Source organism: Dromaius novaehollandiae, chromosome 5 (assembly GCF_036370855.1).
Source record: "Dromaius novaehollandiae isolate bDroNov1 chromosome 5, bDroNov1.hap1, whole genome shotgun sequence".
Lineage (NCBI taxonomy): Eukaryota > Metazoa > Chordata > Aves > Casuariiformes > Dromaiidae > Dromaius > Dromaius novaehollandiae.
Window position 1 is genome coordinate 56,149,845 of NC_088102.1, and position 27,039 is coordinate 56,176,883.

The window sequence follows — 27,039 nt, forward strand, 5'->3', positions numbered from 1 at the left end:
AGCATTCACTTGGTTTGCTAGGATGCCAGAAATGTTTTAGCCTATTCCATTATGTAGTGCTACCAATCAAAGATCATGTTATAGTTGCCTACTGTTGCTTAAAGTTTTTTTCAGAAAGGGCAATATAATTTTGTGAGCAAGTGTGTTTGCTGTGAATGCTTGCATGAATTCTTAACTAGAGCTTTTAGATGCTATTGCAGTATTGACAGCTTGTCTCTATGTAATGGTACAATGATCTTTCTTTCCTCTTTTCGTCTCTCTGCACTGCTAGTTTTAATTTTCTGTGTATGTAAAAGACCTTCGATATGGTTCACCAATACTCAAGTCTAAGGGGTTTATCAAGCTTAAAGTTTAATAAATTTAAAATTATTGGAAGCAGAAGCGGATGGGTGTGAGGAAAGGTGAGAATTTAATCAAACTAATGAATACAAGTGTTCTTGATTGAATCACAAGATCATCAAAGTTTCATTTGGGGATAAAAAATGCAACATGAAATACTGCCTAAATAGTTAAATTATCTGGATATGTACTTGGCAAAAAAGGTCCCTCATTAAACTTTTCATACTTCCTGCTCTTCAAACTTGATAAAACAAGGAACCTCCTCCATAATAAGGAAATAATGAGAGAAAGGATGCAGAGGATCATATTTGTGTAATACGCTCCAGAACTCACTAAAGAAGAATTAGTTGCTTGGAAGAAGAGCAGATATTCAAGAAATATACAAATAGCTAAATCCATCAGCGAAGAAACAATATTTTCTGGAATTTTACATTACTAGTGAGTTTAAGTGGAATAAAGTTGCTGTTCCAAACATCCTTTGGTTTAAAGAGGAGGCAAATAGCTGGTTACTTCTACCACTTCATATGTTTTCCTTGACCATTTTCTGTCGATGTTGTAAATCAGTTTCAGGAAAGGCAGTGTTGAGCTTATTAAGATTTCAGTGGCAGGTTTCTAACTATGATATCAAATGACAGCATTTCTTTATACTGGTTTTATTTTTATAAGAAAACAGTAAATGTTATTTATATTGATTAAACGGATGTTTTCCGTGAGGTATTCTGATGCAATTTAGGTTGGTTTTGATCGCTTCAAGTCACTGCAAAATAGTGCAACCCTCCATGATGCTTGAGATGGTTGTGATCATGTTTCCTGAGTGGGTTAATCCTATGCAAGGAATTGAAAAGTAGTTTTATTTTCCTATTGTTCTTTCACATTCTTCTAAACGGATTTTTCTACAGAAACAGAAGATAAAAGTTGAAGGGCTGTTTATTGCTTACACACATTACTTCTGGTAAGGATTAAATGGAAATAACTTGAGTGGAATTCAAAAAATACTGCATATCTCTTAAAATTATAAGAATTTAAGAGGATTCATTATTTTCTGCAATTTGTATTAATTTTTACAATTTGCTAAGCTAACTGCACAGAGTTAATGATTATATGCTTATACTAATAATTTCCACTTGAAAGGGATACTGGACTAATTAGCAAAATTTGTATTACTATTCAATAGCTAGTATTGGATTTTTCCAAGCATACTGCAAGTAAGAGTATAGTCCTTAACACCAGTTATTTTGCTCTGAACACACGCTACTATCGCACTTGCTTCACTGCTTGGTAATGTATGCATAGCCTGTATTTGCCAAGAAAGAAACCTTTGTCCCACACTGGTGCTGCACTTTTTTGTGTGTAAAGAGATGGCAGCAATACAACGGCAGCAGCAGTTTGGCCTTGCTCAATACAGTGGCAGAGCAACTGAGCTTCTTAGAGTCCCAGAGGAAGAGGCAGAATCAACTTCAGACTCTGTTCTACTGAACTGTGTCCAGGAATAATGACTTCATGAAGTTTCTTGTGACTTCTTTGGGTGCCCACTGAAAGGAAGTGTACTTGTTATTTTGAGTTGAGAGTTTCCACAGGAACCCAGAGCTTCCCTAACCACAAGCCTGTAAAATGTGAATAGCAAATGTTTGAAGGGATATTCAGTTCTAGTCATTAATTCTTAATTTTGAAAAACCGAATAAAATATCATTATTTTTCTTAAATGATTTGGACATTTAAGAAAGCAAAATCTAAATTTGAACTCCCTACTGTGTCTTATCTCTCACAAAGAAAATATCCAGGGCTGTCCGGGAGCGATGGAGAAGTAAAATTTTAAAGTATAGTGTAAATACCTGATTTTTTTGCCCACTTTACATCTGATTTTTCTAAGCTTAGTTGCCTATATGGATACAGTATTGCACTAAAGTCTTCCTTCTTACATTTCTTTTTATCACAGCTCTTTCCAGTGCCTTCTGTATGTCTTTATTCTTTGTTAATATTTTTGCACACCATGTTTGTTACCTTTGGAAATAATACCTTCATCTAGTACAAACTATCGACTCCCCTTCCTTCTCCCAGAGTTTTTAAAGACTAGTTGGTTTCCATACCCTTCAGCTGAAGTTACTGGAGCTTGCATGTGCTGCTTATGTTACAGACTTTTACTTTGAAATTCTGATGCTTTTGCATGTGGGGTATTTTTTAATACTTTACCTGATTCTTCTTGTTATTCCTAATCTTAATGGAGCAACATTTAAAGACAGATTCTGCAATTCTTATGGCAATACTTTCAGGGATCTAATGATTTGCTTTAGTAGCATAACTTTGTGTTATACATGGTGTTTACAGAAAACTGATATTCTCTGTCAGTTCCTTATATGAATGATGCAGTTTGATTTTTGGAAGATGAGCCAACTACTTTTTCCCCGCAGGAACTTTGTAAAGTATCATAGGAAAATTCTGCTACTAGACCATAGATTTAGGGAGTCTGATAGTGTATATAAAGAAACTAAATAGAATATCATAACATTCTAAAGATCTGCATAAAGGCTTGTAATTTTCACTTACTTAGCCACAGTAGTGTTGGATTATTAGTATCTTAAATATTTCATTTTATTATTGTGGGATTTCCTTAAAAAAGTCTTTATTTATGGTTTCTAAAAACTTTCTGGGAAAACGTTTGGGTCAGTCTTACTCTGGTCTTTATTGTTTTTGAATTTCTGCTTTTATCTGAAGGGACTTTGTGGTTGAAACTTTATTTCAACAGTTAAGTTACAGTATGTTTTAATAGGAAACTTTAAAAAAAAAAAAAAAAAAAGAAATAGTGTGAAAGCAGTTATGCTGTAACAATGTAAGTGCAGCAGACTTTTTCTAAAAGGATTAAATAGCTTTTATAGCCTCTGGCTTTTTTGGGTTGTAATGATACCTTGCCTGGGCTCAAAGTGTATCTATGTACTTATATAATTTACTAGCGGAATCTAAAATAATTGCTAGTTATAAAAGTAATAAAATTGTCATTAAGTGGTGCTTAGCTTTGATGTGTATAATTTGTATTTAATTTAATTTGTAAATAACATGAGTATACATGAGGTTTTAAGGTAATTTAATTTGATTGTGCTTGATAAGTGGTTTTCAAAAACTGTTTTATCATCCAAAAATTTGAGCAGTGAAAAAAATTAGGTATTCATATTAAAGCATATGAAGACTCTATTCTTCTAGTTTAGTTTAGCTTGCATGGAGTCTGCCTCTTTTATTATTAGTAGTAGTAGTATCATCATTTTTTTGGACAAATCAACTAAAAGGAAAGAGTTAAGGGAATTTAGAGATGCAGAAGCTAGGGAAGATATTGTTCAATATCATTTTTACTTGAGTTAAAATATGCTGTTGTAAAACAATACAAATTGTTTTCTGTGGGGTGTAGAATAATAGTAATTTGAAAAGGAAATATTTCTTAAATAGAAGTGCAATCATACAGCCTCTGAATTGCTGAATGAAGGGCCAGTTCTGTCAGCAAAGCAGGTCTGTAAGCTTAAGTACTAGAATTTCTGTCCAACAGTAGAAATACATAAGCCAGCTACTAGAAAAAGTACTCCATTTTTACAGATTAAAAAAAGACTTATAACAGCATTAAGTTTCAGCTAATTTTCTTGTATTTCTCCCTTTAGGGAGGACACACATGAAAACTTTTCTTTTTATCCTAAGATCCTGTAGGTCCAAACTGCCTTGGTTCAAGGTGGGTTTTCTGTCCCAAACAGCTCTTTCCTAGACAAGTCTCAGGAGTCGAGCCGCCTGGTCAGCCTGTTGATCAGATCAGCTCTGATTACCAAGCCTCTCTAGAATCAGCATATGGAAACAGTAGAGCAGGCAGGGAGGGAAGTGTACCCTTTCTCGAGTCTTATCTCAGCTGCCCTTCTGCTGCTTTCTTCCTTTCTCCTGTTGGGACCTACTGCATGCCAGTCAGTCTGCCTCCCTCCTTTTTTGCAGGCAAATGATTTGCCCTAGAGGTTCTCCTTCATGAGTGTGGCATAGAGTTAACCAGCCTCTTGAAGCCACCTTATCTCTGTGTAAAATTTTGTGACCCTATCACCTTTCTCAGTCACGATACTGAAATTTTGTTGTGGTTTTTGTGAATTTTTTGATAGAGGGAATATGAAATTTGCATTCATCTCCAGGAACTCAGATTTCTAAGAGACTCATTATTGGAACTGCGGTGCCCAATTCTACTTAACTTGTGCTTATGCTATACCTGTCTGTGTTTTGATCTGAGTGCACTCAAAGTTCCTTGACTATGTTTTCAGTTTCAGTCCAGAAGGGGAAGTCTGGAGAGGATGGCTATGTCTGTCTGGTACTACTGATAATCTTTCAGTCTTAGTTTATGTCACTGTACCCAAAACGTTAACATGATATATGCACATAGGCAGTAAATATTCTTCAGAAGTATAGAAATGTACATTGTTCATCAAAAGGTGTAATTTAAGCCCTGAGGTTGTCACATACAGCATATTTGAAATGTGATTGTTGTTTAGAGAGGCGTTCCTGTACAATTCTGAATTTAGTTAACTCATGCAATGATGGTAGTGAAGATGCAACAGCACAAGTTTCAGCATATCGTAGTAACCTCAATACATAGCCTTAACCTTGTGTAATGAATCTGAAATCATTGGTACTGCGTCTTCAAAACTTACATTTTCTGTGCTGGTTAGATTAGTCCCCAGTCAGGGTATCTGTGCCTGTCCTGCCATCACACTTTGATCTGTGGTGTTTTCTTTCTCGATACACAAATCCATCAGCCTTCCTTTTAGACACGGTCTTAAAAGGCAGATGGTGCTGATTACTCCTTATAGCTGTACATCTTTCAATATGAGTAAATCTGATGAAGTTGTGAAACAGCCGGCTTTCTTCTAAATTCAGAATGTAAAGAAGCAGGAAGAATATGATGCTGTGGAAGTGGTTGTCCCTTTGGGGACTGGAAGGGTAGGTGAAGTAGGGTAAGGGGGTCACAGCCACCAGAACAGTATTATTGTGATGTGATTGCAGTTCTGCTCAAAATATGAAAACATTTCCAAAACCACGATTATATTTGATGGTCTTTCTTCTTCCAGCACACAAGAGAGATTAACTAAAGAAGGTTTAAATGAACAGTAAGTTTATTTCTGTTCTATTATAAGGTAATGGTGTTGTCTTTTGTATTCAACAGTGTTTCCTTGATATGACGTTTGGAGCTGGCGGTCATACTACAGCTCTTCTACAGAAAGCCGGTGACATTACAGTGTATGCACTAGACAGGGACCCCACGGCTTATAAAATAGCTCAGCAGCTCTCAGAATCTTACCCGTAAGTAGTTTTCTGCTGTCTTAAATATGTTCAAGATGAGGTTAATACTATAATATTATATGCTCAATTCAACGTATTTTTATAGCTTTAATATATTTATATAGTCTTTAATGGCTTATTATTGTAGAATGGCATTATGTAGTGTATAAACCTGATAAAAGAAGAAATCCTATTCAATTTATTTGTGTAATTGCATGCAAGTTTTTCCAGAGTTTTTGGAGTTTAATATGTTTTGTACTCTGCTAACTTTGTGTATGTTTCAGGTAGCCAATTTACTATTTAAAATTTATGTTTTGAAAGAATTCATGTGCTCTTTACTTTGAGATTTTTCTGATGACAGAGTTGCACAGAAACATGTATGTCACAATTTTGCTAGCAAAGAAATATTTCACAAAAAAGGATGGAATTATATACTTTAAATAATGAGATAATTTAAATATGATTCATTATGAAAAGTTTCTTTAAAAAAGCAAACACAATTTATTGTAATTCAGTATTATGTTTTCTAAATATTCTGTTAATTGTGCCACTGGCTTCAGAAACTACTAATCAATTAAACAAGCCTCTCTTTTTGCATTAAGACCATTTAACTCATCCTTCAGTTTCCTTTGTGAATATAGTGCTTAATTTGTTAAATGAAAAGCTGCTAAATGCAAATTTTAATTTTTTTGTTAGTTATACAAAAGTCGTGTTCTTTTATTTTATTCTAGAAGCAGTCCAGTTGGGGTGTATATGCATTCACACACAAGTGCGCAGTGTGTAGAGTTGAGTATGTGCTTTCTGAAAGCTGGTTTTTAAATTTGACCAAGAAGTAAAAATATGGGGATACAAAATGAAATAATATGGAAAAAATAATAGTTAAGGAGTTTAGGGAAAGGAGAAAGAAGAGAACACTTACTATCATGCTAAAAACTCTATAGAGTATTTAGTTCAAGAGGGATTTTACATGAAAAGAGGCAAATCTTTCTTTACCTGCCTCTTCCAGTTCTCTCCATACTGGAAACACCTAGTTTAAACATTGCCATGAATGGAGAGGAAATGGGTTCTAAGAGAGCAGTACTCAAAGCAGTGCAGAAGGTATTCCTCATGTTTTCTGAAAGAAAAAGTTTAATTATGTACTCCTTTATTCCTGTGCCATTGTCAGAGGCTCAGTGGGAAAAAATTCAAGCATGGGAGAAGAAGGCATAGCTCATTCTCTAATCTTGTTACGTTGCAAGACCACTTAAATATACATCTTCAAATTTTCAGTTCTTTGTGGGCTGAAGTGAGATGCAGTGCATATGTATAAATTTATAGAATTCATCTCTCAAATACTACTTTGCCATTACAGGATAATTTTCTTTTGGACAGAATAGCGTGGCGAATATATGTTAGGATAAGTCCATTTTCTTTCAAACTAAACCTATAAACACATTCCAACAGATGTTATTGGAGTAGTAAAGTCCACTGTTCTTCTTTTTCATTTTGTGTCACAGAAAAAAATATGTAGTCCAGATTGAAGCAAATGTATCTAAAAGTTTTCAAAAACATTTGCCAAGCATAATACAATGATGAACAATCCTCTGACTCAAAAAATTTATCCATGAAGTATCCTATGCAAACTTTGATGTGAAGCAAGTTTCTTTTCCAGATAGATGAAGAGATTTTACAAGTATCAGATGTTGTTCTGCCAACAATTAGATTAGCTCTGAATTGATACTTTTTCTTTTTTATTTATGTTTGTTAGGAGACATGCTTTAATCAATGTAGTATTACAGTTGATGTAACTTACTGTGGCATTATAAAAAAGGAGGTCTTCTAGTTCCTGGTTTTGTTCATAAACTCATAAATCTGTTCAATAGTATTCCAGATACAGTGTTACCACCATTACAAACCCAAGTTGTCATTGGAAGGAAGTGGATTCTTAAATGATGTAGCTGTAAACTGTTGTTAGTCTTAACCACTGAAAGAAGACTCCATGCTATTTCTATGTACTGTAAGATACAGAGCAGTATTGTTGTTGTTTTTGGTGTTTTCCCTTGTCTTCTGTTGCAAACCAGTGGAAAGAACTGATGGGTCCTTTTTCAAAAGGTGAGAAATATTTCTGTCTTATAGTAGTGTCTGTTGGAAAATTAAGCTAGTCATCTTCTGCTTACTTTGGGATGTCAGTTGTATTATAAGTTGTAAATTAAAAGGGAGCAGAAGAAAGAATATATATCTTTTATAAATAACAGTTAAACTTAAGGTCTGTTTACAAATAAACTGGAAGTATAAAAGATTTACTTGTGCTACAGGAGATAGGTTTTTCATAAATGAAATTTTTCCTTTCAATATTCATTAAAAGATGGTTGAGCTAATACAATTTTTTTAATTGTCTATTTCTAGCACTGTGTTAGAAATAAACCTTTTGTCATAGTTTTATCAGTTCAATTCAGATCCATTTTGGCCCCAAAAAGTTAGGCAATTGATCCAGTTGAAAACTTTATCTGGTCAGGTTAATTGTCAGTTAAACTAGTTCCCTCATGTGGTTCACCAGGCAGCCACAGAACTGGTTGTGCTGTCGTAAAGGTGGTAATGGGAGCATGCATTTGCAGGCAGAGAGAAATGCAGGGCTGTCCTTTTGGTAAGTACCAGACACAGATGGAACTGAAGAACCGCAGCACTAGAGAAATATAAATTTCTCCGTCGTTCTTCCGATCTTGGAGTTTTTTCACCTCTTTCAGTTTAATGTTGTTGTTTTGGGACAGATTATTTGACTTACCAAAGTGCTTCACTTCCTTTGGAGATGATAGCACAAGGGGGGAAAAAATGCTGTTATGCAACTGTAAGCAATAAAATCAGAGATTCATAGTATGTCTGTGAAATTTTGAATGCAATGTGAAAATTGAAAGTCATACATTTATTGAATTTTTTGTTGCAGTTTTGTTTCTACTTAAAACAGATTATTGTACCTGTTTAACCATTTAAATGAGGATGCTCAAAAATTTCAGCATACCAGCTATGTCAGATCTTAAATCTTGCAGTGTCATTTGTAGTAGCCTATTCTGCCATAAAATCTTTAATTATAAGTGTATTAATTGCTATTGCTTACTCTGGTTAAGCAACTTTAATAATCTTAGTAAAATCATATAATTTTAACTGTTACTCACTTGGGTGCTTTTTTTTTTTTTTTTAACATCCTATATTTTATGTCAATGAAATTATTAAAGCTCAAGTTGCAGAAGTATGCCCAAAGATACGGTTGGAAGAGATAAGTATGGCTAAATTAGGGTTGTTTTTTCTATATTCAGAATAGTAAATGAAGTCCGACCTGTACTTAGTCAAAAGACACTGAATAAGAACACTGAATGAGATAATAAGTCACTGAATGAGAACACTGAGGAAAAAAGCATTTGATGCTTGTAGTTTAAATGCATCTCTTAGTTTCTTGGTAGTGGTTTTGTCAGAAATAAAACACAAAAAAGGGTAGAGTTCCCACTGCAATTCTTGCATTCATTTAGCTTCTCTGTTTATTATTATTTTTAAATATGTAGTGCTGCTTTAATAAGGAGAAAATGGGTCAGGGCTGTTAGATATTCAGTGTGTGGGTGGGAATCCTTTGACGTGCTTTCTGGGGAAGCCTCTAACTTGGGAATTGCTGCTGAGAATCCAGGAGAACAAGATAAAATTCTGTCAGTAGCAATATATATTACAAGTAAACCCTTTCACACCCACTGAAAGAGAGAGGTTAGAAAGGTAGCTGAAATCTAGCAATTAATCAGTATCATTGCAAGCTTTTAAATATGAGAAACCTATGCAAAGCCTACACAGAAAAGACTATGTTCTTTGTAATTCTCTGTACAGAATAAGAAATCATGCCCCAGAAGTAGGGACAAGTAGTATGAAATTCCTCACTTAATTGAACTGCAATATGTTTTACTGCAATTCTGGAGTAATTCTGAGATAACGGTTTTTGTGGGTTTTTCATTCAAGGTGATACTAAGTTTACAGAAAGAAAAAGCTAGAACTATCAACTGTATCTTGTAGGTTCTGGGAAAAATAGAATATATATTATGTCCTAGAGGAAAAGAAATTTTTTTTTTTAAGATTACAATAAACTCATCCTAAGTATTTGTGAATTGTAGCTGAGTGTGTAATAAATTGATGCTTCTGTTGCTGTATGTATTATAGGTTATTTAACTTTTGACTGTGGACTTGAAAGAAGGTACATTTGCAGTCTGTAATCAAGGCATATATATGTCATCATAATGATGCTTTGACTGTATGTAAGCAAGATCATTAAAGTTCCCTGTAGCTTTATATCTTTCTAAAGACTTCTTCATGTGTGTCAGCATCTGTCTCTCAAATACAGGCACCATAGAAAAATGTCTTAGATGTATGAGGTGGAAAAATGCTACTAAGATCCATTAAGTGACCTTAAAATGCCATTATATTAGAATAGGGTTTTTCTGGCATTTAATTTGTTACACGAGAGATTGATTTGGTAACAAACCTGAGTAAAGTTCCTTCCAAAATACAAGGAATAAAGATTCTTTCTATTGTTGCCAGAATTCCAGTTGTATGGGTTTCAGAATGCCTGGAATCCTTTGCTTGCTTTCATACATATAATCTGATCCTCCAGTGCATCAAACTCAGTTCAATATTGGGTTCAATTCAAAGATAGCCTAGCACAGAAAAACTTTTAACAATCTTCTTTTACCACTTGTTTTTCTTCCCCTTTTACTCTACTCTGCTTACTTTTATAACTTGGCCCTTTAGTGCTTTCTTAAAACCAGTGTAATCAGATGTTTTATTACCAACATCTTGAAATTGCAGTTAAATCTTTTGTGTGTGCACATCTTCATTTTCCTTTTTTTACAGACATTTTGAGTATGTCTCTTAATCTGTTGTATGGTCTGCAAAATCAATACCAGGTATGGACTGCAGTCTAGTAACTTGAAGTTCAGAAAGGGTTTCTTTTGCATAAGAAAAATATATTGTTGTGATAGATAACTCCTTAGTCGTCCAAGAAGTACTCTCAGTACAGTCAGTGTTAAGAAACCAAAACTGGCTGGTGACATAGGGTTTTAGCATTGCAAAAACAAAACTAAACTGATAGTCAGGAGAAACCAGCTGAGCCTTTTCAAGACTGTCAATCTTTTCTCTTCCTGTAAATATTCTCTAAGAACAAGGAAATATTCTCTAAGAACAAGGAAAGGAGGAAAACAGATTGTGTAATTGAAAGGAAAATTTCTTGACAGAAAAGGGAATTCTTTGTTTTTCTATGCTTGAAGTGACTCATTAGTTAAGGTGTCTAAACCCTCCACCCTGCTCCTTGAAAGCCTTTCAAAGACAGTATCTCTTCATTTTGGGATATACAATACCCTGTACTGGATGATACTGGAAAAGAAAAGGGGGGGAGCGTAGAGGGGTTTCTTTTCCTGGCAATTTTGGCATAGAAAATTCAACTCAGGAAAAGCTTTTTGCAACCATTTCCATAAGAAGCACATAGTACAATGTTCAGTCTTTAAAAAAAAAAAAAAAAAAAAAAAAAAAAGTGCATGTGTGTTTCCTGCTTTTATGCTCAGTATCAAGTTCTTATATACCTAACCATATTAACTAGCAGCACCAAATGTTACTGGATTTTTTTTTTTTTAATTTACCTGACATTCCTGTAGTAATACTCTGAATTGCTATTGAAGTCATATACTCATATGCAGTCAGTTAACAGTAATGTATCTCTGCTAAGGAATTGTGGAAGACAAATTTATTGTTTTCATTAGGGATTTAGATCAGGGAGCTGAAACGGAGTGCCTAACATGCAGTTAAGATAAGACCAGCTTGTTAATATTTTGTTGGTTATTTTCTGGCTAAATCAAGAGATAATGGAAACAAATGCTGATGCCTCTTCATCAAGACCATATTCTTAATTAATCTCGTAGAAGAATAATTTGTAATTTGCTGTGAATATAAATGGTTTCTAAAACTTATAACAATTTATATCTGAATTTGTGTACTAAAAATAATTTGGGTGTATGTAAATATGCACTGTGCTACTTCAGGTGCCTGCATACCCACACCACTGTCCATGGAGTTACCATCAACTCGTACATATTAATTAGGAGACAAGAGTGAAAAGATGTTAATAAAATAAAATATAGTGTAAAAGCATATAATAGAAAACAGGTACTTTACAATATAAAAACATACTAAAACATATTTACTTTTGGAAAAATCTAAGTGTGTTTTTGTAGAGAGCAAGTGAAGTGTGGAGTAGGCATGGGCTTTGTGTCATGCTGTGCACCACTGACAGTTGAGAGAAGAGGCAGGATTGGTTAATCCTCAACCAAAATAATCCATCTACGCACTGTTGACAGTTGGCTGTAAAAAAAAAACTTCATTCATTTGAAAAACTCCTATAAATAGAAATAACTTTTTTATAGTTAATCTAACTATGGTTACAATTAATCATAGTGATCAGTAATAAGTAATGGCTTAGAAGAGCAGGATGCTTTGTAGTTCCTAGGAGTAGTATCCTTTGAGCATCAGAAGTTTTATTTATTTTCTACAAACAGGGGAAGTTACCATCCTTGAGAGTTTGCACCGTAAGTTTTCATTTAAGAAGTAAGCGTACACATTAAAGTTAGTCACAGAACAGTGTTTTATTTTCTGTAGGGTATAATCAGTCTTTTTATCTTTTGTGTTTTATTGATGGATTTTTACATACAGAATATTTGGAAAAGGAGATGTATTAATGAGCTTGTCACACAGGGAAAATAACTCATGGTATGAACTAGTGAATACATATATTGAATCTGTATATGTATTCATATAAGCAGAATGTATTGGTTTGGTTTAAGCAGAACATAACATTTCATGTGGAAATGGCCATTGAATTACAAATGCTTCCTGAGCACCCACAAAATGTATCACTTCGTAAGACCAGGTAGGCAAACAGACATCTTGGAAAAGCAGGGGGAAGAGAAACAGTGCATAAGGTAGTGATGTTCCACTGTGGGTCTTGGAATAGATGCAGCTTCCAGCATGTGTCTGCTTTTCCTCGGAGGAGATAGATGTGAGCAGCTCAGACACTGTACCTTACAGAGTGGGCATGGATGTGAAAGTGTGAGTTGTGACTGCATCCATCTGGGAAAAACTGAATGGGGTCCTAAACTGGGATTTTTTTTCCTGCTGTGTGCCAATATGGCCTGTGAAGTAAGTCCTGAAACATTAGTGCCTTCACTGGTATTCAGTTGCAGTGGCAGGAGTTGTTAGCTCTTTGTACATGGGAAGCCAGAAGACAGCTTTTACTTGCATTACATAGTGAGGGCAGGAAAGTGCATTTTCAGTGGACCGAAAGAGGTTAACATGTATGTTTGGAAGGCTGGAGCAGAACATTTTATGTTCAATGGTAGGATGTTAAGGATAATTGTTGGATGTGGTATCAACATCTCCTATCTGTCCATCACAGAATTCTTTTTAGCACTGTGTCAAACCGGAATTTTAATACTGAATGACATGGAAAAGTTTTGTCTGCTGGGTTTACAGCATAAATTTATCAAAATCATTTCAGAGCCCTAATTTCTTCTGCCTCAGTTGCAACCAAATACTGTGCTGACCTGACTGTTGTTTAACTTGTGAGATCTGTCTAGCTCGTGCATTGAAGTGGGATGGCTACAGGCCATTTGCAACATTAGTAGCTGAGTATAAATTTCATGTACTAGTTATATAAAAGAGAAGTCCTCATTTGCACTGTTTACACTTCGAAGGAGGAGTAAGGTGTCTTTTAAGAACATAGCTGTGCCCAAATACTGCTTCTATATGTATATACAATAGCACTAGTTCCAACACATAAAATTATGTTGACCCTCCCACTGAAGCTTTTACTTAACATTATAAACACTTGGGAAATGGTTAAATACTATTCAGTCTATCCAGACTCATTCTGTTTACTGAATTCTGTTAATCCCTTTTACACTGCATATATTTATCTCTTTTATCTTGGCAAAATTATGTGATGGTTGTATTATTTACTAAAAATGATTTTTGATGTGATGTCCTAAATTTATTTTTTGTGTCTGCTTTCATACATAACATCTCATGTACCAGTGCCAGACAATGTTATTTCCAGTCAAATGAATCAAGTTTAAGAAAGCAAGTTGCTGCTGTTTTGACCTGAGTAGTCTTGAGAGAAGAAGCATCTTTATATTATTTTAATAGGAAAATCTTAGAGATGTTGGCTTGAAACACAGATATGCATTAGGCCTGAAACAATAAACTGCTTTATTTCCATCTTTTCTTTTTCCTGTTAGTGTTATTGAGTCACTTACATTTCAATACTAAGTGGAAATTAGTTTTGTACATAATTAGTATTTATCGATTCAGTGATTGAGGCAATTTCTCCCACAGTATAAAAAAAAAAATCACAAATTCATTCAGATTGGAAGGGATCTTAGGAAGTCATCTAGCCCAATCTCCTGCTTAAAGCAGGGTCAGTATGAACAGTTATAGAATGTAGATTGTAATCTGATATGGGTGCGTCTTTTTGAATATTTCTAAGGCATAATAGGATTCTGAAATACATTTGCTTTCTGATCTTATTGTATTGTAGTGCTGTAGCATTAAATGACAAGTTTTAATTTGTGCACTAGTGTTCTGTAGCAGGCAGGAATGAGCATCTCAAGTGTGATCCACGGAGACCGTCAGATATCATATTGCTTTATATTGGTATATATTGTTTATGGAGCTTAAATTAAAATTGAAAGAGATGCAACACATTGTCATCTCCCCAAAGCTCTTGCAGTGGACCATCATCCAAAATGTGTAGGAAGAGATTCTGTTTCTGTGATTCATTTCCCCATTCCCATTATTCCTTTTCGTACTTACTCTGTGTTCTAGATCTTGCTTGGTCAGGGCAGACTATTTGATCATCTACTGTAGGCCAAGCAGCTTAATTACCTGTTGGCTTGAGGAGCTACTGCACCTTTGACCACAGATAGGTCAAAGAACTACTTAAAAGAAACCAAGAAACATTCTGTTGAATGTTGGAATTTTTTTCTGCCACATAATTTTTCGTCTGTTTCTAAAGATACTGTAAAATGTTAACTGTTCGTACAGAATGAAGGCAACAAGGACCTTTGTTTCTTGACTTAAGTTGATTAAGAGGGATAAGAGGCTTTTGAAATTAAAAAAAAAAAAAAACTAAAAAAAAAAAAACCCAAGCCCTCTAGGTGTTGGTCAGGGACACTGAGCTGAGTATGCGAGGTTTGAATTTTTTCCAGTACAAATATCCAGATCTTTAACTTATCTCTAAGGGCATTATATATATACACCTGCTATCCTGCAATCTCAACTTTATATGGAATGCGGTGCCAAGTGTTACTTAAACCAGCGGTAGTTTCAGATACGTCAGTCATTGCTCATTTGAATTAATCTGTTATCAGTATGGTATAAAAATACTCAGAACATCTTCAAAGTTCAATATTTTAGCTCATACATGCAGAGTGTTTCTGAGGACAGTTCTGTGTTGCTTAATGAGAGATAAGGCAAGGAAGAAAGAACATAGGTTCTTATCTGAACTTTTGTGCATCTGCCAGCTAGTTGGCTACAGATCTTTTTGTCAGATTGGGAAGATGGTATGTTCATATTTCTCAGCAACAGTTAGTACTTTAGCTTGGTATTTGTCACAAGCTTCATAATTAGCCTACTCTTCTTCACTTCTACAATAAGAAGCATCAGAGACGTACTGTGTAAAACTAAAAGACATAATTGTATTGAGATACTTATTTTTGCATCAAACAATGAAAGCAAAACTGTTGCATCAGTATGTAGATGGTAATTTGGGGGAGTAGAATTTTCCTGTGAACGAGGAGATAATATCAATTTACGGACAAAAAAAGGTACTTGTCACTTACTAAGAGAAGATCAAGACTGGGAAGTTAACCTAAACATGTCATTTATTAAGTAACTATAAACAAAGAAAGCTGTTAGTCTCTGATTCATACTTTTATTTCTTTAAATTGAATAAAGAAACAGGAAAACAGATAATTGAATGAAAATGTGTTAACGGATATTTTTGCACCAGTACTGAGCTGTACACTTAACTGATGAAATGTATACATACATGGAGAAGTTATTTGGTGTTCAGACTATTTTTGATTGAGTCGTTATACTACAAATACTGTTATTCTTACCCTTAGATATGTTAGGATCGTGCATATAAGTGACATAGACGACAAAAATGCATTATTTTGAGTTTGACTATGTAATTCTATTTTTCTTGTCATCATAATAAGCATCATTTGCATTTTAATTTGATTTTGGGCACTGTGACTCAGTTGTGCCAAGTGTAGTACAGAATATTCAAAGGACTGAAAGTAAAATCAGACAGTTCGTGGTTGGCTTTGTATTTGAATGCCTGAAAAATGCAGCAACTTAGATTGACCAAGCAGAAAAGACCGATTTCAGAGAATTTCTTTTTAAAACTTTACTGGAGAAAGCATACAGCATAACTTGAAATGAAAGCTACCTGTGGCCTTAGCACCACTGAATGGTGCAGGTATTTGAGACTACTGTTGACTTAGTAAATGACCTTAACTTTTGACTCACACAGATTTATAAGAAATATTACATGATGTGTCTCATCAACAGAAACAATCTGTAATATTAATATTACTTACTGTACAGTCTTAAATTGATCAAGAGAAGTTAGAGACTTCTGAATCTTGTATGTATTTGTGTGCTGATTTGTGAGCTTGTCATTAATCACTATTACAAGTTTCTCAGAAAAAGATTAACGTGCAGTAGAATTATGGTACACATCATACATTGTACCCCAGTATCCTTTGAATCCAGCTTTTTGCTGATGCATCCAATTTGTGCTTTTCAGGTTGGCTATAAGGATAGTGTAGGGCTATATAGGATAGTATAGTCTGTATTTGCATCAAAATAAATTAAATCCACTGCTTATCTGTTATCCACAGAACCAATTGATTCATCTTAGAAAGGAATCAGGTTGGTCAGGGAGTTTTGTCTTGAATAAATCCATGCTGACTCTGTTCCCATCCTTGCCTTTTACGTGCCAGGGAATTGCTTGGGTGAGTACTTACTCCATAATTCCCCTACCCTGGGAATAAGGTCTGCAAGCCTGTAGTTCTCTGGATGTTCCTTTTTGACTTTTTTGGGATGCTGGTCAATGACATTTGCCTTTTTCCAGTCATCAGGCACCTACCACATCACCATGATCTCTTAAAAATGATAGAGTGACTTCACAATGACATCAGCCAGCTCCCTCAAAACTTTCAGATATCTCATCTGATCTCATAGTATGTCCAGCTGCTATATATGACCACCTGGCTTGATCCTCCTATACTGTAACATTAGCACCTTTCCTTCCCGGTCTTTGATACTAGGCACTTGGAGCAGATTTTGCTTGTAAATAGCAAGACAAAGTCATTGACTATCTCAGCCCTTCTGTGACCTTTACTAGGTCACCTGCACCCTTTCCATTTTTCCTTTGATTCCTGACATATCCTTTCATATCTCTTCCAGTTTCTTCAGCCAAATTTAGATCTTCCTAATTCCAGCCCAGACCAACCCAACCCAGGACTTCTGCTTGTATATTCCTTTTTGGTAGTTCGTCCCTGCTTCTCCCTTCTATGCCCTTCTTTGGCATTTGAGTTCTGTCAGGATTTCCCTGTTTGGCCAAGCTGTCTTTCTGCTGTGCCTGCCTGTCTTTTTACAGGTTGGGGTGTATTCCTCTTGTGCTTTGAGGAGATTGGTCTTGAAAACAGACCCACTGTCCTGAGTTCCTTTGTTTTTTAGGGCAGCTTCCCAAGGCCTCCTGCTTACCACTTCCCCAAATACCCTTAAATCCTTTTTGCTGAATCCTGGGATCTTTAGTCTGATACTGCTCTTCCTCACTTTCATGAGGAAGTTTTGTCCAAAGTCTTAGAATGAACAGTGACTCTAGCCTAGGATCTAGGATACCAATGTTAAAATGTCTTTTCAGACCGTTTTATTCATTCTATAAAGAATGGTCTGTTAATGTACCTTTTGCTGTCATTCTTCAAAAATCTATTCAAGGTACCTGATTCTTTCAGGAGTTCAGTGTCATGAAGTCAAATATAATTGAAATGCTTGGTTCTGATCCTCAAAGTTTTTTAGCACTTCTGTGCCTTGGTTTAGTATAGGTATTGTACTTGACACTGTATGAAGCTGGCCCAGAGCTTTCCAAGCGCATAGACAAATGGCCTTTGTTGGATTTTCATGTAACTCTGCATCTGTTGTAGTCTTTTTTTTCTTTCCTTATAGGAAAATTTGCTCTAAGAGAACAGATTCCCAGAAAACAGTTAAACATGATGATGCAGATCATAGTTTAATAAATATATGGAAGACCATTTCCCATAAATTTTATGAAGAGCCTGATTTCATTTTTCTTGCACTTATAAAATGAATGTAGTTTTTTAAAACTCCTAGAACTGAAGTTTAAACTGCCTTTGACAAATGTGAATTTTAATTTATATTTTTACATCTTCAACTGCAAAAAGCTATTACAGAGGAGAGTCATCAATTACTAAAATGATCTGTTAAAATTAAAGTCAACTGTATCATTGACTTCTTTGCTTAAGCTCAACAGCAAACATTATACTTGATATAGGTGCTTCATTATGATCTTTAGTGCTGGTAAATCCTCAAAACATTGTCTGATTGGAAATGGGTTTGAATGTGTCCATATTGGGGGGTGGGGGGAAGAAAAACCAAACCTCTGCTGTAGTAATTAAACAACTTTATGTTAAATTGAACTTTATTTTTTCAAACAGCAAATATGAGAGTTTTTCCTTTAGGGCTTTTGTTTGCTTGTTTAAGCATGCATACACATGAATGATAGCTTGGTACTTTGTTTCTTTACCACCTACGATAGTGATTTGGAGAAAAAAAGTTGTAGTTTAAGGTTCAATGTTTCTTAGTAAGCGTTATTGTCACAGGAAGTGCAGTCCCTCCCTAAAGTAGCAGATGGTCTTAGAAAGTTATCTGTGCAGGTGAGAGGGATTGGATATTTACTTTATTTTAGAATTATGTGGATTTTTGTCTTGTTTTTAAGTAGACCTTGATTGGCTTAGTGTACACTCTAAGTCAACAATATGCAGGGTGAGGATGGTAGTTCTTAAAAACTGGTGGGTTTTTTCATCTGGTGATTTAAAAAAACAGACAAACAAACAAATTTTTATTAGATGTTTTGTTCTTCCCTGGTGCAATGCTCAATCACAACATGTTATAGATTTAGCACGTTGCTAAAGTTCTGTAGTCGAACTCTTTGAATATTTTAAGCTTGAATCACAATTTCAATAGAGTTTTTTATGAAAATGCACCCTTTAACTAGAATCAGAATGTTCTCAGTGTTTTGGCTTTCTGACGTCTTTCTATCCCATAATCAACTTTAAAAGATACTGCAGGTGGCTTGAAGGTAGAGTGAGTTAACGATTAATAAGGATTTACGCAGCTTTTTGCGTCACTTTTTATTTCCAAATCATTTGCTAACAAGTCACCTAAGGGCTTAAAATCGACCAGGACAATAAGCAGCAGGAGCCTGTAGTGCATTTGATGCTGATGAGCAAAGAAACAAAAAATTATAGAAGTCAAAATAAGTATTATTTTATTTACTTGATTTAACTTGATACGATAAAAAATTGTTATTTTGTAAGGATACAAAGAACCAATTCAAATAATTTTTGTTGCAAGTGTAAGTAGAATCTAAACTTCCCTGCTTACATTCAATGCAGTGATTACTCAAAATACTAAATGTTGCTATATGGCTTTTGCTCAAGAACATTCACTCAATTGAATATCAGTCTTAATACATGACTTTTTTTTCAGCTTTTTTCCCCCCATGTTATTCATAAACCTCTTTGGAGGATGTTGTTTTAGCAGGGAGGCAGTATATCTTCAAAGACTGCAAAACTAGATGAGCAATAAAAACAGTCATTTCTGTGACCATGTTGAAGGTCTGTCTGAAGAGTATTTCTTCTGTTGTTCTTGGCGTGTTCCCTTTAAGCCACAGGATCCTTGCAAATAATATTAACTTTTTATGAACTGTTAACTAATGAAGGCTAGAGCCTTCTGAAGATACGTAACATTTTATTGAATATGAAATCTTGGGTTATGTTACCATTTTTTTATTCAACCCCCACTCCCCAGAGTACTGCTTACCTAGTACATAAGCAATTCCTGTTTTTTCTGAACAAATCTTGGGCAAATCTTCCCTTTCTCCAATATTGTGCTCACAGATTTCAGAGTGATACGTACATAATTTGGTGATAAACATTGTTTTTTGCAGTTGGCACTCAGTTTTCTCACATGCTTCTATAGGCTCCTGTACTTCTCAGATGTTTTCTGATGAAAGCTTAGATGCAGTATAGGTGACTTGTAAGCTTATTGCCAGCCTCTTAAGGGGAGGAGTTCATACATTTGACCCTGGATCCACGGTGGCTGCAAAGTATTTGAATATTTTCATTGTTTTGGGAGATGCTTGTAATGGTGCGGATGTCTGTCTTAATATTCTTGAACTAAACACTGAATGCTTCTCCCATTCATGGTCAAAATGGCAACACTCGTTACTCCTAAAGTAAGCTCTGATTTCTTCACCCTTTAATCTGGAAATGTGTGTCCTAGTTCTGAATGATTTTATAGGTCTTTTGAAAGCTATACAGCTATAGCAAGTCAGGATGACTTAAATGCTGAACAAATCAGTATTTGGGTTTTATTTTTAGTTAGGAGAAGGAAAGAAGTGGGAACTACAGCAGTTAAATCTCCTCCGACTGAAATAATTTTTTTCCAAAATGGCTCTTATGGCTTAAGCAGAAGGTGCATACATCGTTAATGTGCTGCATGTTATGCTGTGTACTAAATAAGTTGGAAATGGCTGTTAAAGTTTGCATGTTAAAATTAGCATTTGAAATATGAGCAGTTAATACAGTGATCTCTCATCAACTTCTGAATGTATCGTGATCATTTTACATGATGTGATTTTTCTAGTGATAAATATGTTTCAACTTGCGTATTTTCAGTATGTTGATTAATTTTTTTTTGTATTAAGTGAATGTTTAGCAAAATGTAGCTACATTCATTTGATGTTATGTGAAAATGCTGAAGTTCGGAGTAAAAACAGTCAGTTTCTTAACTGGATGGGCTCACCCTGTTTCTGTTCGGGACTTTAGTCCTGAGGTTTATGTTCCTTTCTTAGGCCATGGTTTGTCACTATAACACAAATGCTTTCAGTAGCAGCTTTCATTTTTATGTCATCGTTATCCCTCACAGAAAGAATTGCATAGTAGAGTATCTTGTTTCGTTTTACACTTCATTGGAGATTGGGAAAGGAGCATTAAACATATGCTTGTTACTGTGTATTTGTGTTTTCAGTGGTCCTGGATGAATTTACATGAGAATCTGGCACGGAATCTGGCACGGATATTCAGCATAAATGAAATCATACCCTTAGTATGGCTGTCTCGCAGAAGAATAATATAATTGTCAATCATGGTTTTTTGTTCAAGAGTTTTAGAAGTCTTTTAGGTTTAACAAATGAAGAGTACCTCCCCACTTCCTTTTGCTTGCAAAGAGACCATTCTCTCCACAAACCTGGCACCCACGTTAGCAGACTCAAGTAAGGCTTTCAGTTCTTCAGTGCCTAAGCTTTTATGGGGGGTGTCCAGCTTTGAATATAAGTGCAAGACTCTAAGTTTGCCACTCCATAGGAAATAGAACAGCTAGACTTCACCTCTTTCAAAATGAGTTGTGTTACTTGATCGGATTTAGTATTAAACACATCATTTTGGTATACTCAGATAATGAGTGTAATATCTGTTTCCAACAATAAACAGAAGCAGCTACAAAAGAAGAGCACAATGCAGAAAACTGAATTTTATGTTAAACTTATTAATAAAGGTCTTCCTTCATTGCTTGCCTACGTCCTCTAGCTTGGAGTCTGGGCACTTAGTATCTTCATCTGGCTCTGAAGTTAACTTTTCTCAAATTTCCTTAAACTTTTCTTTCAATTTGAGTTGTCCATTGCTTTTGTATGAGCCATGAAAACACTGCAAGGAGAAGGTGCTGACTATAACTTCTTTTCTTCACCAAGTTCTAGTCTCCCTTCTTGCTTGCCTTGTAAGGAATTACCCATTATTCTCTGTATCTTGGTACTGGCATTCAGAATGGTAATTCTTTCCCCATGTTCCCAAAGATATTTGATTTTTAAAAACCTTTTGCCTAATTTAGTTAGTCTGTCCTTCGTTTCAGATTGATGTTTCTCTTTAAAGCATTCAGAAGACACAGTGCTAAAACTTTATAAAATTGATACTTGGAGAAATAATTATCTTACAGTCACGAAATATCTGTGCCAGCGGCTGTTTATCAATTGCGTTTTTCCAAACAGTGGTTTAAACCAAGTTGGGGCTCCTGAGAGACAGTCTATTTTACCCCACTCGCCTTCAGAAAGGAAAGCATAAGGTGTGTGTAATCTCTCTCAACTTGTCTTTATTATCTTGAAGTCCTGCAATTTATTGTTTTTAGATTATTGTATTGTTTTTAGGTTGCTGTGAGCATGCCACTAAGACCAATCAAAACAAAAATTACATTGAAACAGGGAATGGGATGCCCGGACAATGCATTTAAATTTATTGTTAATTTTAGAGGCCATCCAGTAAAACCTGTCATGTTACCTTTTTATGCCCCTGGCCGACTCAAATCTGTTTCCTCCTTCTCCCCTGCCCAGCAAGGAAGCAAGAGATCAGTGACTCGCCTGGTTGGTAACATCTTGTTTGTGTCCTATCTAAAACTGGTCAGGCATCTTTCTCCCTCTTAGTGTACCATTAGAAGCTGTTACATAAAGAGATACAGAAATTACATAAGAGGTTGAAAAAAAATTCAATAATAACCTTGAGCTTTAAAAAATAGAAAAAACTAAGGAAAGTGCTACAGTTGAACAAATGAGCTTCCACAGACTAATGATATAACATCAGCTATCCTCAAATATTCTAGAAACATGAGATTTACTTAGTATTTTTTATCTATTGTCAGGGCTTTGACATTTCTGAATATGGCATAGCAATGATGTTGTTCAGATTCTATTCTAAAAATAGGGCCTCTAAAATATATAGAAGAGTTTTCCTACGAGTAAGTTCTCTCCATTCTGTTTGAGTTTTAAGAATACATTTTTAATTAAATGCTGACATTGATAAAAGAGAATGTCCTGATGTATTGAGAACTTGGTTAGTATTTTCTTTAAAGAATGTTTTTTCTTACCAGAAAATGTTGTTTAATGGGACTAAACATCAGGGAAATTCTTGATGCAGGATGTACTTTAAAATGTATTAACTTTTGTCTTAAAGCTAAAAGTGATAAGGTAGTGAAATGCTCATGTCCTATTAGCAAAATTAATGGTTACTATTCTTCCTATTTAGACAAAGTTCTCTTAGATTTAGAAACAATTAAAAATTTTTCTCAAGTATTGTGTGTATTAAAAAAAATTTCAAAAGCAAAGTGAGGGGCTCAAAACTGATAATTGTTTCCTTTTGAAAATGACAAGGCTGGCACTTACGATGTTCACTTGAATTTTGAATTCCAGTAAGAACAAGAAGGGAGATGGTGGGAGCAATATGTCCCATCTATAAAAATAGTAATGTAGTTGCTAATTGTAGTTTAGAAAAAAAAAATAGGTATACAGCCAGGACAACCCACTATCCTAAGCGAAAGAACGCCTACATTTGTACTTGAAGGCTATAACACATCACCTGGAAAATAAACAACTGATGTCAATTGAGGGGAATAGCCATAGGTAGGCCAATATGTACAGCTTGGTACGGTGTCGTAACAGTTTGGGAGGTGGGCAGTGCTACTGCTGAAGTTCTGAAAATGTGCTCTAAAACAGTGAAATAGGTCTGGAAATTGTCTGCAGAATATTGTAACTTCCTGCATGCACAACTGGGAAGATTTTCTAATGTAATATATTAAAATAAACTTCAAAATAAGACACGTAGTGAACAGAACATAGGCTAGTTGCGTAAGCCCTTTGTTTAAACTTAGACTGAAGTGGAGCAGCTTGGAGGGGGACTGTCTCATAGCTCAGGTGCACTAATGTTCTGTCAACTTTTGTGCTGCTTATTTTTGGTTAAAGTCTGATTTATATACTCTCCTAACGTTTTAAAATGATCTTTTATTTTGGATGATAAATGTTTGCCTTGATTGCCCATGTTCTACATTTTCTTTGGCTTTTGTTGGAAAGCACTCTGGGAAAGTTGGAAGAATTGGTATAAGTTGCCACACTGTGACTCTTGAGCCTCTTTCTTCTAACGTAGATGGTAACTGTTTAATGCCTTTTAACCAAATGAGGAATTTTGAATGTCATTTGTAGTGGCAGATGATTTTGCTGCTCCTGCTATATTACGAACTGACTAAACTTGTATTTCCCTAGTAGGGAGAAAAATCAGAATGTGGCATGAAAATTAGATACAGATTTAAAAAAAAAGGGGGGGAACATGGCCCGGGTACCAAATGCATATTGCTTCACAATTGCCCCCCAGCAACTAAATCTTAAATGATCCTGTCACATGTCTGGCCATTCATTCCTCATGAACACCTATGGTTGAAACATGCTTGTTCACTCTTGAGATGAATTTCCTTTAGCTAGACTAGACAAGTGCATCAGCTGATTTAAAAAAATAAATAAAAAAGAAAAAAGAAACAAAACACTAGGTCTGTTTTTGAACAATGGTGTATTGAAAACGTAATGGTTATTCTGCAGTGTCAGAAAATGAAAGAACTTTAAAAAGCTATTATGTGCACAGTAATTGAAATGAATACAGAAAGTAAAGTCATCTTTATTGAAAGGATTAAAAGCTGCCCTATCTTTGTAAAAGGAATTTACTGTTTCTAATTTGTTGTACTCTGAAATGGCAGTTGTTGCTTGTTGATTTTTTGATCTTTTTCTTTTTTCTTTTTAGCACTCTCTGCTACTCACTGGAGGCAAAAACTTACTGGAAAATTAAGGCTGCTTTGCAGCTGGAAAGCATGTTTGTAATACATAAATAGGGTACAATTTACTATTTAAAAGGTACTTGCAGACAATTTTTGCTTTCAGTCGCTTTCTTCCACTCAGAATCAAGTACTGAAAATGGATTAGACAATTCAGCAATGAAAATGTTGAAATATAAGTGGTAAGCTATGTTTTGCCACACCTTGGATGCTCATGATAATCAATATGTAAGGATTCCTTTTTGCAGGTTCTTTTTGTTTGTTGCGTTTTTTTCAGTTTGGCACTAACTGTTCTAATACTTTTTGTTTTTAAAAGGAACAGATGTTAATGCTAATGTCATTATCACTTATTTTTTAGTATCATCTGAATTAGTATTTAAATGATAATATATACTGATTTTACAACTCTGTTTCCTAAACTTTATAATAAAAGACTGGATACTGAAATATTTTTGATACTTTTGAATTTCAAAGTAGCATAGAAGTATAGAGTACCTAGCGAGATACCTAGTAGCATAGAGTACCTTTTCCTTTAAATAGTCATCATGTATCATCTGGGCACAGATGTGTACTGGGCACAGAACTGGGACAAAAGGGTAAACTTTACAGGGGCTAGAGACATAACTGGATTTATTTTGGCTGCATGTTTTCTTGGAGCAACATCTTGAAGTTTTTGTAATTGTGAATGAAAGTTTGGTTTTTTCTTTAATGTATCTGTCTGTCTATACGCACACACATACACGCACACGCAAAGGGTGGTACAGACATTTAAATTACTTAGCTCACATTCTGATCTATGAAATGGAAATAATTTGTGTTCTCCTAGGAAAACTTAGAAGGAACTGGAAACAGAAATTATTTCTTTGAGATGAACAGGTCTTACTGTTGAAGTAAAGAAGTTTTGGGGTTTTTTTTAGTGGCTACATGAACAGTTGATTATTTCTGCCCAAACTACCTAAATGGTAACAGCATGTTCTAAATGATTCCTCTTCCATGCTCTTTCTCACTCATTCTTTTTTGTCCATAAAGAATAATTATAAAAAGATCATTAATAAAGCAATGAATTAGGTTATGTAAAATTCCCATTTAAATTCTCAAAAGCCAGGAAATGAAAAAGTTAAACCGCTCAGAGTAATGACCATTCACGTCAATTTTAATTAATGCTGGATGAGTGGGCATTACTTTGAGAAACTTAAGTTTCTCCCGACTCCTCCAGATTCACGCCTTTCTTTTGGATTACTTTAAAAAAACAAATAACAAAAGCAAATGAAGTCTAGAAAACAAATGAACACAAACAAAAAAACTGCATTAAAAGAATTTTAAAGTTGAAAAGGCAGATACTTCAAAGTTGGAATATAACAGAGTAAAAATTGTCCTCATTTATTCTTTAAGTATTGTGCTTCCTCCCTATTTTAATGTGAAAGAGATCCTGTAGAAAAGGGCTGTATGACCCTGTAATTGCACACTGCTATATGCAACAGGGGTAGGTTAAAGCTGTATGCTAACTTCTAATTTTGAGGACATGACTTCCTATTCTGTATTGTTCTTTTAATGTAGTTTTAATGAATGTAAATTTATACTTTTTCTTACGCAGTGAACAAAAATGAGAAATTCTGTGAAACATTATTGACTCTCACGTGACTAAAGAGGACTGTTAGAACTGCTAAGTCCACAACATAAACCTTTACTATTTGAACTCTAGGGTACTTGCAGGTGGTGCAAATCTTACTGTGGCTCACATGAGGAATAAGAGAAGCACCTAGGCAGTGCAGTCTTGTCAGGAGGATCAACCTCCTTATTTTGTTTGGGTGGGAGAATGGACTTCTGAAAAAAACATTTTTTGCTTCTAGTTCAAAGAGTCCTCAGTGATTTTTTTTTTTCTTTTTCCCCCTTTCAGCCTTTTATAAGCCACAATTGAAGCATATACAGAACTAGGAAAGTGCAGTTTTCCAAGGTTTATAATTTGACCAAATGAGTCTGACCCCATGTGACTACCTTTATAAAAAAAAAAAAAAAAAAAAAAGAAAAACATCTCCAGAGATAAATTTCAAAATTTCAGGGCTAGACTTAGGGGAGCTGCAGTCACCTCCTTAGCAGGTACTGGATATAGTGTACATCTTACATCCAAGTGACAGAGCGGAGGTTTTCTTGCTGGGCAGCTTTTACTTCCTCCCAAATTCTCTTTGTAGCTGCATCTCACACTACCTTCTTGCTGCAGGTTCCAGCTCCGGAAATGTGAGCTGCTGGATATGTTCAGTTAAATGATCATAACATTTTTGGCAAAACAGCATTTTTATTCTAACCTCATTTTTGGACATGACATAAGGGTTTCTTTTATTGAAGCACTTTAGAGCATTTTGGCTATCCCGAAATGGAAAGCTTTAGCATTTACGGTTATGTTTTGGC

The 27,039-nt window shown here is 35.0% G+C and overlaps 1 protein-coding gene across 6 annotated transcripts in view; it reads left to right on the forward strand.

The window, feature by feature from the left end:
* METTL15 (methyltransferase 15, mitochondrial 12S rRNA N4-cytidine) overlaps window positions 1–27,039 on the forward strand; it is a 90,787-nt gene that overhangs the window by 33,483 nt on the left and 30,265 nt on the right. For 5 of the 6 annotated variants that reach the window (XM_026121797.2, XM_026121803.2, XM_064512883.1 and 2 more), the window contains one exon: window positions 5,513–5,649. In XM_026121797.2, coding sequence (XP_025977582.1) covers window positions 5,513–5,649 — 137 coding nt within the window. Of the gene's footprint in view, window positions 1–3,976; window positions 4,049–5,512; window positions 5,650–27,039 lie in introns of those variants that run through there. The other variant, XM_026121811.2, reaches the window with a different exon arrangement.